This window comes from Brassica napus, chromosome C9, assembly GCF_020379485.1.
Source record: "Brassica napus cultivar Da-Ae chromosome C9, Da-Ae, whole genome shotgun sequence".
Lineage (NCBI taxonomy): Eukaryota > Viridiplantae > Streptophyta > Magnoliopsida > Brassicales > Brassicaceae > Brassica > Brassica napus.
Genome location: NC_063452.1, coordinates 47,096,356 through 47,108,313, shown reverse-complemented (window position 1 = coordinate 47,108,313; position 11,958 = coordinate 47,096,356). Strand labels below are relative to the sequence as shown.

General features: G+C 33.9%; 3 protein-coding genes, 1 non-coding gene and 1 pseudogene across 6 annotated transcripts; 2 read left to right on the top strand and 3 right to left on the bottom strand.

The window, feature by feature from the left end:
* The first annotated feature begins 4,293 nt into the window (after positions 1-4,293).
* On the top strand, positions 4,294-5,775 carry LOC106345214 (FBD-associated F-box protein At4g10400-like). Its single transcript, XM_013784444.3, has 3 exons — positions 4,294-5,130; positions 5,203-5,343; positions 5,431-5,775. Exons 1-3 carry the CDS (start codon positions 4,294-4,296, stop codon positions 5,695-5,697), a joined length of 1,245 nt encoding a protein of 414 aa, XP_013639898.2. The 3' UTR covers positions 5,698-5,775.
* Positions 5,776-6,386: 611 nt separating this feature from the next.
* Positions 6,387-7,861, top strand: LOC106453907 (probable FBD-associated F-box protein At1g32375). The gene is given in 5 exon segments (XM_048768048.1): positions 6,387-6,944; positions 6,946-7,171; positions 7,174-7,199; positions 7,302-7,439; positions 7,769-7,861. Coding segments are annotated over 5 exon segments (1,041 nt in total).
* Positions 7,862-8,404: 543 nt separating this feature from the next.
* Positions 8,405-8,487, bottom strand: LOC125593794. Its single transcript, XR_007329685.1, has one exon. It is a non-coding gene; the product is annotated as a small nucleolar RNA SNORD24 (small nucleolar RNA).
* On the bottom strand, positions 8,425-11,273 carry LOC106345215 (zinc finger BED domain-containing protein DAYSLEEPER-like). Of its 3 annotated transcripts, none has more exons than XR_007328846.1 (5): positions 11,136-11,273; positions 10,465-10,786; positions 10,284-10,387; positions 10,134-10,195; positions 8,425-9,573 (listed from the first exon to the last, which is right to left on the bottom strand). XR_007328846.1 is itself a non-coding variant. In XM_048768762.1 (4 exons), the coding sequence occupies exons 1-4, from the start codon at positions 11,124-11,126 to the stop codon at positions 10,190-10,192; spliced, it is 690 nt and encodes a 229-aa protein (XP_048624719.1). In that variant the 5' UTR covers positions 11,127-11,128; the 3' UTR covers positions 9,528-10,189. The 3 variants fall into 3 exon arrangements, 1 of the variants encoding a protein (XP_048624719.1); XR_007328845.1 differs by lacking the exon at positions 11,136-11,273 and adding an exon at positions 10,869-11,128; XM_048768762.1 differs by lacking the exon at positions 11,136-11,273 and adding an exon at positions 10,869-11,128 and having other exon boundaries at positions 9,528-10,195.
* LOC125593727 lies at positions 8,579-8,655 on the bottom strand (annotated as a pseudogene).
* Positions 11,274-11,958: the final 685 nt, after the last annotated feature.

Here is an 11,958-nt window from a genome sequence, read left to right as displayed (position 1 = left end):
CAAGAACTGTCTTAAGACATAACATACAACAGAACATAGTTTATGAGTAGTGATTTGTTATTCCATTGAGAGAGGTGAGTGTGAGCTTACTTTCACCTTAAGAGCCACCAAATACAACCACATGTGATGCCTCGGATGATAGATTCTGCTTCAAGCTTCTAATCAGGATTGCACAATCAGCCAACGCCTGCTGAGAGTTCAGGTAACCCAATATTTCAGCCGTCTTATACGACTTCTTACCAAATGGTGTTGATTCTCCATAGAACCGGCGCTGCAATGATAAGCAACCAGCGCACAAAACACTATTATAAATGTTTTGAGTCTCATTCTTGAAACTAGACTTGAGATTATGTGGTCTGCAAAAGTTCTTACTTCAATGAAGAACAGTAGACAGAAACAAGCAAACATGTTTTCTCTCTCTCTCAAAACAAGAGTAACTCAAATACAAAGCATGGAGACACAAGAAAAAGTGGCTTTGGTCTTATGCTCATTCGTTCAAGTTTTGGTTTCCCAAGTAAACTGTTTTGGATCTTGTGGAGGAGAAGCGTGAGTTGAACCAGAAAAATTTTTGTCCTTTTCAGAACTTGTGATGATGCTGCCTCAACCTCTCTCACTCAAGTCTCAAGCTTGATGATGATGACACAAAAAAAAGAGTAACAATCAACCGAACTTCCATACAAGTGGCCATATGATCCAAACAAAATCCAATATTTAGTCTTTTTTCGTAAATATTGGCTTATTTTTGAATTTGAAAAATCTTCAAAATTCCAGAGAAGACTTCTATGGTAGAAGACATGTTGGTTTAAAAAAAACATGTTGGTTTTAAAGTTCTGCAGATATTTGTTTTTTCTTAGAAAACTTTCATAACTTCTATAGAAGTTTTCTTATGTTCAAATGAAATCTTCTTACTGTCGCAAGAAGTTTGTGCAGGTTATTTTTGTAATTGATCATATTTGACTTTTTTGGAGAAATCACTTGTAATTGAAATTGACTTTGAGGTACTGTTCTTCGAGTGCCTCATAATCAGTTTCAATGTTTACTAATTTTTTGCCTAAGATCTCAATACGTTTATTATTCTTGTCTTTAGTAATCTAACTGGAAGACCTCTAAGCTTCTTTTTTTTTGTCACGTTTCTTTCTCCAGGTACTCTATTTAACCATTCAAAAACTGCTCATTATGACGAGGACGCTTACTTGGATTACAGGTATCAACTTTAATTGCCTTTTGTCCTCCTTCTTGCTAAATGGTAATGCACCAAAAGTTGAGATTTTTATTTGTTAAAATTGTTATTATATAAACAGAGTTTTTTCCCATGCAAACTAGAAATATTAAAATTTACTATAATCTATCATAGTTATTAAGTTTTTTTATAAAACTTGCACAAAAGAGTGCTAAAAGGTTTAAATTCTAATTTTAGGTAAATCTATTCATACTTAACTAACTAGCTATGTTTCAAAAAAAAAAAAAAAAAAAACTAACTAGCTAACAGCTTTGCTGACACTTGGCTAATTTACTGTGAAATATTTGAATTTATTAATGTTTATATTAGACTGTTAAAAATAAGTTGAGAACAAACTGCTAAAAGAACCGACCCTTTTGAGCTGAGAACTCGATATCTAGGACAGTAATTTTAGGAGTGTTTTATACCACATTAGGAAGTAATTTTAAAAGTGTTTTATACCACCTTAGGATGCATGAAGAAAGAAAATGCCATGAGGACATAAACCTGTCAATCAAAGCAAATAATTCTGATAATGTAGTGAGACAAAGAATATCAGGCATAGTGTGTGAATGGAGACATTGATAAACGTGTTTTTCATTTACGTTGAAAACTTATACTTCACCAATCAGAAAATTTCTTTTTATACTTTGCGTTTTCCAAAAAATAAGAAAAGTACTATTGCGTTTTTAGAGTAGTGTTTTTTAAGTCATGGACCGCACATTTTCACAAATGAATCAAATAGCTAGCGGTTTGGTAACAATACACACTAAACAGAAAAAAGTATTTTAAATTATTATTATTAGAAAATACACTAATAAAATCAATACACAATAGTAACCATCACACTTATCGTTATATTTCATCTCTTCATCAGTGATTTACTTTATCAATATGTTTTTACTTTATCAATATATTTCATCTCTTCATTAGTGATTTACTTTATTAATATGTTTTTAGCTCTTCCATCATAAATTTCTTCTTATACTTTGCGTTTTTCAAAAAATAAGAAAAGTACTATTGCGTTTTTAGAGTAGTGCTTTTTAAGTCATGGACCGCACATTTTCACAAATGAATCAAATAGCTAGCGGTTTTGTAACAATACACACTAAACAGTAAAAAAAGTATTTTAAATTATTATTATTAGAAAATACACTAATAAAATCAACACACAATAGTAACCATCACTTATCGTTATATTCCATCTCTTCATCAGTGATTTACTTTATTAATATGTTTTTGTTTTTAACTATTTTATTTTTGAGTATATATAATATATAGTTACTTAATTTAAAATAATATTAAAAGTTAAGATCAGTTGAACTGGTCCTACCATTGACTCAACTACAATGACAAATCAATGTCCTTGGCTTTCAAAACATTAATTTTAACAGTTTTTTAAAAAAATTGGATGGAACCGACCAGTCAAACCATGACTCATAGCTTTATTTGATTACAGGTTGTTAGGTTGTATTAAAAACCGCCTTTCGAATTAAATCAGGAAAAATGGTTAAAAATACTTGGTCAAACTTCCAAAAACCGATGATCTGGTTTAATACCAAAGATTTAATAGATACAAAATAACTGAAATAAAAATTATATTCTAAACTTTTATTCGTATTTTTTTTCAAAAAATAGTAGTTAAATTTACATTAACAAGAATATATAATATATATATATATATAATATATATATATATATATATATATATATATTTATATATATATATATTAGAACTTTATTGCAAACTAATTTCAATATTAAAAATTATATAAAATATTATGACACTTTAAGTCTATAACGAAGAAAATAAATTTAATTTCTAATTGTGTTAATATATTTATTTTATATTATTTTCCTATCAAAACCGAACTACTTTTTTTTAATTAAAACCGCATTATTTTTTTAATCAAATCTGCACTTATCCATAAACCGCATGAGGCGCAATTGAACAGTATCGCACTTTAATTTCACATCAATTATATTACAAAAACTGCGTTACCATTCAGACCCATAGATTAAGTATTTAGCAATCTTAAAGTTGAAACATATTACATTATTTGGTCAATGTTCCCGTTGGTTGGAACCTATTGCACAGATTCTCATTTTTATATTTCGTCTAAACAGATTTTTTTTTAATTAAAATTAGAAATTCGAGTTTTTGTTAAGATCACGAATATTAATATATTATACATATATACATTTAAATGTGATATTTATGTAATCTTAATATATATACATATATATATACTTAAATGTGATTGTTGTTTAAATACTTTAAAAATTAAGATCATGCGTTTCATTTTTCTCAATACGTTATATCTTGATTAAATCAAAACAGAAATTAGCATTTAGTTGTGATATCTGGATGTAAAAACTAAAAGTTAATAGAAAAACCAAATAATTTTCAGATGCAATATCTGTATATATATTTTTATTTTTTAATTAATCTAGGATATTTTAAGCTTATAGAAGGGCCACGCTAATCCTCCAGTAAAAAATGCAATCCACGGATGGAACATCTCTCCGATATTCAAATAAGGTTATCTTCTTGGCAAGACATGCAACATTTGAATACAACGGTTAACAGTAAGACCAAATAATGTTAAGATGCAATGTTTATAGATGCAACATCTGAATGCAACGGTTAGCTACAAAAACGACCAAGTTAATTTAATGTCTAGGAAATCATGAGTAGATGAACCTAGTTCTACATTCATTTGATGTCACAAAAGGTAAGGAAGACCATTAGAAGAATTCAATCAAACTGAATACAAACAATTTGACCAAAATATTATGTTGCTAACTATTGAACGACGTTAGTAATCTCTTGAAGAGTCGTCATTTATATTCTTTACATTTATATATATATATATATATATATATATATATATATATATATATATGATGAAAGCACAATTAAAAAGACTCATCTCACTTGCTAATTCAAGCATTTTCTAGCGTTTTGTTGAGTTTCTCCCTTTTTTCTGTTGCTCTGATTTTGTTTGTCATTTTTATTACTTTTGGAAAGAAATTTAAAAGACAAACATATTTGTTGTTTACCTCTGAGAGATATGGACAAGGTTAGTAGGTTGCCTGATGAACTGCTGGTGAAGGTGTTGACATTTCTTCCAACAAAAGAAGCTGTGTCTACTAGCATTTTATCGAAACGATGGGAGCATCTCTGGATGTGGTTGCCAAAACTCGAGTATGATGATCAACATTACTCAGAGTCTGAACGCAAGAGGCTACGGTGTTTCATTGTCAGAAGTTTGCCTCTACATAAAGCCCATGTTATTGAAAGCTTGCGTCTCAAGTTAAGCAATTCACATTATTTTAAACCTCAAGTTATCAAATGGATCGTTGCAACTGCGGTTTCTAGAAACGTACTTGAGCTGGATATCTCTTGTTCTTCGTATCCGGAGAAGTTAAACATATTGCCGAGTAACTTGTATACAAGCAAGTCACTTGTGATTCTGAAACTCGGTGATTGGATTCTCTTGGATGTTCCTCCTATGGTTTCTCTTCCCTCTCTGAAGACTTTGCAACTTCAAGAAGTGGCATACTCCAGTGAAGGATCTCTTCAGCGACTTCTATTTAACTGCCCTGTTCTTGAAGAACTAAAGGTGGATATATGGAAGTATGACAATACGAGAAAGTTCACTATTATTGTCCCATCGTTGCTGAGTTTATCACTCTTTATACCCTTCGATTATGGTATTGATGGGCTTGTGATAAAAACACCTTCTTTGAAGTATTTCAAACTTCGGGTTCATAGTAGTAGTAGTCACTACTGCTTGGTTGAGCATATGCCTAACTTGATCGAGGCATATATAGATGTTGAGTTCCCTAATATCAAGAGTCTTATTGAATCAATCACATCTGTCAAGCGTCTTGAAATATGCTTAGAGGTAATAATTAAGTTTTCAATTATGAACTCATTTAAAAATATCCTCTGTTTATAATTTTCATTTCGTGTCCAGGTTCTGTATGAAGAAGGAATTGTATTCAGCCAGCTTGAGCATTTGAAGCTATGTCGATGCAAAGACTGTACATCGAATCTACTTGTCAGGCTTCTCAAAGATTCTCCTAACTTGCGAGTACTAGACCTTTATGAAATGATCGTAAGTATCTTTGTTAATTAGTGTTTTTCTTTGGGTTCAAGATGCACATTATGGTTTTGATCTAGTTTCTTTGCTTGATCATCTCAGGATCATTACTATTGTGGCATTATTCCGTGGAATCCACCAAGTACTGTTCCTGCATGCATGTTGTCGAGTCTACAAATTTTTAACTGGTCGGCATATTCAGGAGTACCAGGAGAGAGAGATCTTGCGATTTACATGTTGAAAAATGCTAGTCACCTAAAGACTGCAACAATCTGGTCTGATGAATGTGATATTCCGGAACTTGAGATGTTAAAGGAGTTGGCATTTTCTTCCAGAGCTTCAACTACATGCGAATTCATGTTTGATTGAGCATACTTCTCGCACTCATATCTTCTTCTTTTTTATAAACTTGCATCTAAAAAGAACACTTATACTTGTTTCAATCTATGGTCCAATAAAAACACAAAGTCTATTGTCTGAGTTTAAGTTATTTGATAAGTTGTAATAGTATTTCAAAGTGTATCTGTACCCTTTAAATATTAATAAAAATATTTATAGTTTTCTCAGATTCAGTCTTGATTCCAGATCCTTAACTCTGAAGGATATACGTCATCACCTAATCTACGGCTTTATCTCGTACTTGCTCTGTTTTTACTTGTTCCCTCGTTTGCTTGGCTGCAGTGGGTTATCAGACTTGTTCAATGACTATGAGTTTCGTGCCTGCGAAAGAATCCAGTGAGCTTCGAAAGAGAAAACAAACAAAAAATAACTTTTTAGTCAAGACACGACATTAACAACTCATAACCAATCTTTGTATTCAAACGTCGTCACTGCTTCGTCTCGTCTTCTTTTGCATCGATTTCGCTAGTGTTTTGCTTTGTTATCGTGTCGCTTGTGTTATTCGTATGGTTCCTGGAAGAATCTATTGAGCTCTGGAAGCGATGAAACGGATCAATTTTAGATTTAGCTTTGTGACTTTCTTACTTTTTGGAGATTAACAGTAAAAATCTATGTTTTTTATGTTTCTGGATCTGTAGAAGCTGAGAAGTTTGATTATAATGGGGATGGATCGTATGGATAGGCTAAGTGATCTACCTGATGCACTGCTCGTGAAGATACTATCCTTACTGCCTACGAAACAAGTCGTGTCAACAATGCTTTTGTCAAAAAGATGGCTGTTTCTTTGGATGTTTGTGTCAAGACTCGAATACAAGGACGACGATATGTTCCAAGAGGGGAGGTTCTTGCGGTTTCTCTACAGTTCTTTGCTGCTGCACCAGGCTAAGGTTCTTGAGAGTTTTTCTTTGAAGCTTGGTGGAAACTCTACGGGTATAGATCTTGGAGTATGTGTTACACTTGCTGTTAATCGCTCTGTGCGTGAGATGGTTATCGAGATTGATGCTTCTTCTACTGAAACTCGATTCATACTTCCGAGGAGCTTGTATACAACAGGCTCTAGAACGCTTGTGACTTTAAAGCTACAAAACGCGCTTCTTGTGGATGTGTCAGAGACGGTTTCTTTCCCTTCGCTTAAAACTCTGAGCCTTATATCAATGAAGTACCCACGTGATGCGTTTTTCCGCACGCTTCTGTCCAGTTGTCCTGTTCTTGAAGACTTTGTTTGTAGTCAAATGCCGCGGTGACAATGTGGCATGTTTGGTGGTTAGAGTGCCTTCTTTAAAGTTTCTAACCGTGCGTGCCACAGCAGAAGTAGGCTACCATCAGGGTTTGGTGCTCGATGTTCCTTCTTCGGAGTTCTTGGACATTGTTGATTATACAGATGGGTTCTGTGTCGTTGAGAACACTATGCATAAGGTTATAGAGGCCCATCTTGATGTGACTTATAGTCATTATGTTTAACGACTTCAATGGTAATGCCTTCTTCTCTAAAACTTTTATACACAAGTTTGTAGGCTTTTTTTATATCGAATCTGTCATAGTTTACATCAATTCCTATGTATCTTTATGTGTAGGATGCACATTTCGATGGAACAATATTTAGACAGCTTGAACAGTTGAAAGTATGTACTTGCGAGACCACCGAATGGTTGGATCTACTTATGCGTCTACTCAAAGCTGCTCCTAAGCTAAGGTTTATTGTCCTTGAACTGGTACATATACCCAAAAGCCAAAACCCAAACTGCTGCAAAGATCCAATCTTATATCTTGTTTGATGTCGAACCGAAGAAGAGAAACAAGTGGCAAGATACATCTTACGAAACTCTGGTCGTTTAGGACTGGCAACTTTCTATCCCAAATCGACAAATCCAGTAAAGAATCTTCAGATGCTCAAGGAGTTGTCAATGTCACCAAGGAGGTCTTCAGTCTGTCGGGTTGAGTTCTGTGGGAATTACAGTTACGTCTCAAAGTGAAAAGATTTAATCCAACGGACGTGTCTTCGTTTCCTGTTTATTTAGATATCTTGAATGTTTAATTCTAGTCTGAGAATAATCATTACGTTTTGATTGTGTGGGCAACGGTCATCTTGACGTTGGACATTGCTGAAATCATTCATTATAGTCTCCAGAATTAGCTACATTAAACACTGTTCAAGTGATTCCTCATATTCATCCTGTTGTTGAACATTGCTGCAATAGTCAGTATTGTGTTTCAGTAACGGTCCAGAAGAGTGCATGCCCAGACGATGATTAGTAATGCGACAACCACATCAGCTAATGGGTGTGGTAAGTTGCCATTCTAACTCGAGGCTCTAAACTTCTAGTCATATCAAATGGTGAGAGGAAGATGTACAAGGATAAATAAAATTTGGTACATTTTAAATTCATTGAAAATTTAGTCACATAACATAATTTGTTAGCTCGTACCATATGATGATATCAGCCAATCCAAATCGTTGAAGACTAGTTTTAATTGCAAAGCCAACAAATTTTCACAGCAATTATCCATATTATTCATTTGTTAAAGTATCTTATCGAATATAATATGATACTTTGAAATGTTAGTCAAGCTCAGTTCCTGGAGAGTCTTTTCTCTTGAGAGAAAAAGGAAATTAATAACTACAAGCTCAGGTTAATAATCTGTAAAGATAAAATGTGATTTAGACAAAACTGAATAAGGCCTCAGAGATCTTGGTGGTTAAAGAATCATCAAGTGAATTTCTTCATCAAGAGTAGCAAATATTTTGATACATCACTGGCCATACCCAATATATTTTGATTATACAACAAATAATTAAAAAAATCATAAAATTTTAATAATCAAAAACAGAGAAATTGATTGATTGATGATGGTGAGTCAAAAGTAGCTGGTAAATAATCACATTTTTTATTCATTGGGAATCCGAATGATTTTTTTCATCACCCTCACCATCACCCATCAATTAACATATTTTCAAAAATTCGATTTAAGCGATTGATAGATCTATCTTCGAAGATGTATCGAAGAACGTGCAAAATTACAAAGGCACCTAAGCTTTACACAGACAAATAAATCATCACTATGGACTAACTCAAGATCCATTCAAAAGAATATGTAGATCAAATAATTGCAAACACACGTTTTCAAAAAAGATTAAAGCCATAAAACTGAAGAAAACGAAAAAAGAAGAAAATCTTCGAAAATTTTGAAAACAAGCGCCGTAGAGGAAGGTTTTGATTTGATACAAAAGAAGAGAGAAGATGAGGAATGTATATATATATGAGGTGATGAAGAGATTAACCTTCCTAAACCCTAATTCATAAGCCGACATATGGCCGTACAAATTAAGTATGGGCTTTTAGGTTGTACGTATTCTATTATAAGCCCATAATGATAAGTAATATAGTAGGCTTGTTCTAGCTTTTCTAACTCCATGTTAGCAGGGGTGCCCAATGGGTATTTGTTTTTCCTGGTCTCAAGACACCCATACCCACATCTAACCCACACCCTCTCTAGCTCACACCCAACTTAACCCAACACCCATATGGCCAACCCAAGCTTTCCCATGATTAGCAACTCTGTTTAAGCCCAATTTAATGTAAAAAAATTATCTCTCAAATCTGCTGATTGTTTAATTTGTACTTGTTCACCTCTAATACAAATTTGATGTAAAAAAATGTGGATACAATTTTAAGGTTTTGAACTCATTATCTCTCAAAATCTGAATACAAATTATCTCTCGAATGTGGATACAATTTTAAGGTTTTGATAGCTCTGTTTTATACTTTTATGTAAAATAAAAAATATAACTCTCTGATTTATTGATTCACTTCTTCTCAGCTTCCAGCTTCTCTACTTGTCCTCAGCCTGCAAAAAGGAAAAAAAGAAGGTTCAACATCTACGGTTCAAGCTACTAAAGCAACACATGTTTAACACAAAAGAAGACACATGAAAGCATACGATTGTTGTATGTAGATAAAAGTTAAAAAATGAGCTCATGAAACCTGAATATCTCTAACTCGTTTCTGAAATATGAAACATTTTTATTTTTTGATTCTCAATACGTTGAAATGCACATATTGATCCCCAAATCTTGTTGACTTTCTTGCTCTAATACCTGTTCGTAAAAGGATGTGATTTGATAAGTAAACACACAAGAATATACTCAACGTCAACGCTTGGTTTTCTCACTCTCTCCCAACTTCTAAATGGATTTAAGAAACTGTTTTTTTTTCCTGTCTTACACTCACTAAATTAGCTCAAGATCATACTCGTAAACTGCTCTTATCTTTTCAGGTATACTAGTCTACAACTAAACTTATCAACACAAGCAAAAGAATAAAAGCTCAGTGTGAACCTGAAGCAAGTCTTCAACTCAAGCCTCATAACTTGTATGTAAACAAAAGTTAAAAATGGAGCTCATGAACCTGAATATCTCTAACGGTTGTTGTAACTCCCATCCATCATCTCAGTTGTTATTCCGCTATGCCTGAAAATCGAGAAACAAGATTCATCAACATACAAACTCAAACTCAAGGCATTTCAATATCTTATCCATAACAAGCACAAGATAGTACCTTCTCTCCACTCTCTCTAGTCAAGTCTGTGGATTCTCCGCTCTCTTCCTCTTTTTCCTTCTCTTTCTCTTTTTCCTCTTTCTCCTCTTCTGTCTTCTCATCACCTGCCAAAAAAAATAGTCGCATGAAGCAATTGATTATATGAAGCAATTGTTTATATGAAACAATTGTTTATACTAACCCATTGCTGGAAACCCTTTTAACCAGTTTCTAGTACAGACCAAGGCTTGGACATTAGTGGGTAGAAGACAACTCCTATACTTGTTGAGCACTCTACTACCTATGCTAAATGAAGATTCTGAAGCCACAGTTGTTATGGGTATACTCAAAACCTCTCGTGCCATTGTTGCTAACTCTCTGAACCGAGCCGAATTGTCTCTCCAGTAATGTAACACATTTAGTTTCTTGTGAGCGGCGTAGTCAAGCAATGGCTCATCCAGATATATGTCGAGAGCAGACTTGCCACTGCCAACAGCTTTCTGAGAAAAGAAGGCGTAGAATCCCTGAAACAGGTTAAACATCAGTGATTTAATATCAGAAATTCACAACACTTGTCACAAATAACTACAGAAATTGATAACTTACCCCATAACCGGCTAGAACATCGTGTGTTTCTCCTTGTGAAGTTGTTGCAGCACTATTGTTTCTCTGGCTTTTCTTGTAAGCTCCAAACAACTTATAGATCTTTGAACGAACATTAGCCAACCTTCTCTTACAAGTAGACTGATCCAAAACCGAGAAACAATATTCTAAAATCTCAAATTTCAGTCTTGGATCCAAGACTGCAGCAATTGCAAGGATGTCGCTGTACTCATCCCAGTATTTGTCGAACTTAAGCTTCATAGAGTTCACCATTTCACAGATAACTTGATCAGAAGAATTTGCATGAGCTCTCAACCAACACTCAATCATCCAAATTTCATTGAACTTGATCAAATCATTCTGACCATCATCATTCAAGTCTATCGCTTCCATTTTCTGAAACAGCAAAATATTTAAATGAGAAAGGAGCAGTACAGTACCTACTAGCAAGTGAAGACAATCTATAAAAGATACACATAATAATACTAGCAAACTGTGAACACAGAAACATGAACATAGAAAACCCACAACAATAACGAGACTGACTCAAGTTAAGAGAATAAAAGTTGAGTAGAATCTCAGAAACATGAACACACAAAACCCACAAGGCCACAACACATAACGAGACTACTCAGTTATGCAAACGAGGCTCATATCATAAAAAGGAAACATCATACCTCCAGAGAGAGAGCTTAAGAGGGTCTGATTCAACAACTTCTCAAAACTCCAAAACTCCAACGTTGATACTCCAACGTTCTCAACGCCTTGAGAAGGAACAACGGTCGTGAACTAAAGCAAGCTGGAGAGGAATAAATCATAGCATACCATTATCATCAGAGAAATCATACCATTATCATCAGAACTAGAGAAAAAAAAAAACTAAATCAGAACGAAGTTTTTGAAGTGATTTTAAGGAAAAAACCAATAATGAAATCGAAGCTAAAACTCGAGATGGATGAAGAGATAAACCGAGATCGAAGGATCGAAACTAAAACCCACAACACAGAACGCGATGGATGACGAGTTAAACCGAGATCGAAGCTAAAACTTGGGAACAATACCTGAAATCGCAAGAAGAAGAAGTCAGATGCAG

Excerpts from the sequence above, each read along its gene's own strand:
- LOC106345214 (XM_013784444.3), top strand. The coding sequence starts at position 4,294 with ATGGACAAGGTTAGTAGGTTGCCTGATGAACTGCTGGTGAAGGTGTTG. Across the intron at positions 5,131-5,202 it reads GTCTTGAAATATGCTTAGAG|GTTCTGTATGAAGAAGGAAT; the intron begins GTAATAATTAAG and ends TTTCGTGTCCAG. Across the intron at positions 5,344-5,430 it reads TAGACCTTTATGAAATGATC|GATCATTACTATTGTGGCAT; the intron begins GTAAGTATCTTT and ends TGATCATCTCAG.
- LOC106345215 (XM_048768762.1), bottom strand. The coding sequence starts at position 11,126 with ATGAAGCTTAAGTTCGACAAATACTGGGATGAGTACAGCGACATCCTT. Across the intron at positions 10,787-10,868 it reads ATGTTCTAGCCGGTTATGGG|GGATTCTACGCCTTCTTTTC; the intron begins GTAAGTTATCAA and ends AACCTGTTTCAG. Across the intron at positions 10,388-10,464 it reads AAAAGGGTTTCCAGCAATGG|GTGATGAGAAGACAGAAGAG; the intron begins GTTAGTATAAAC and ends TTTTTTTGGCAG.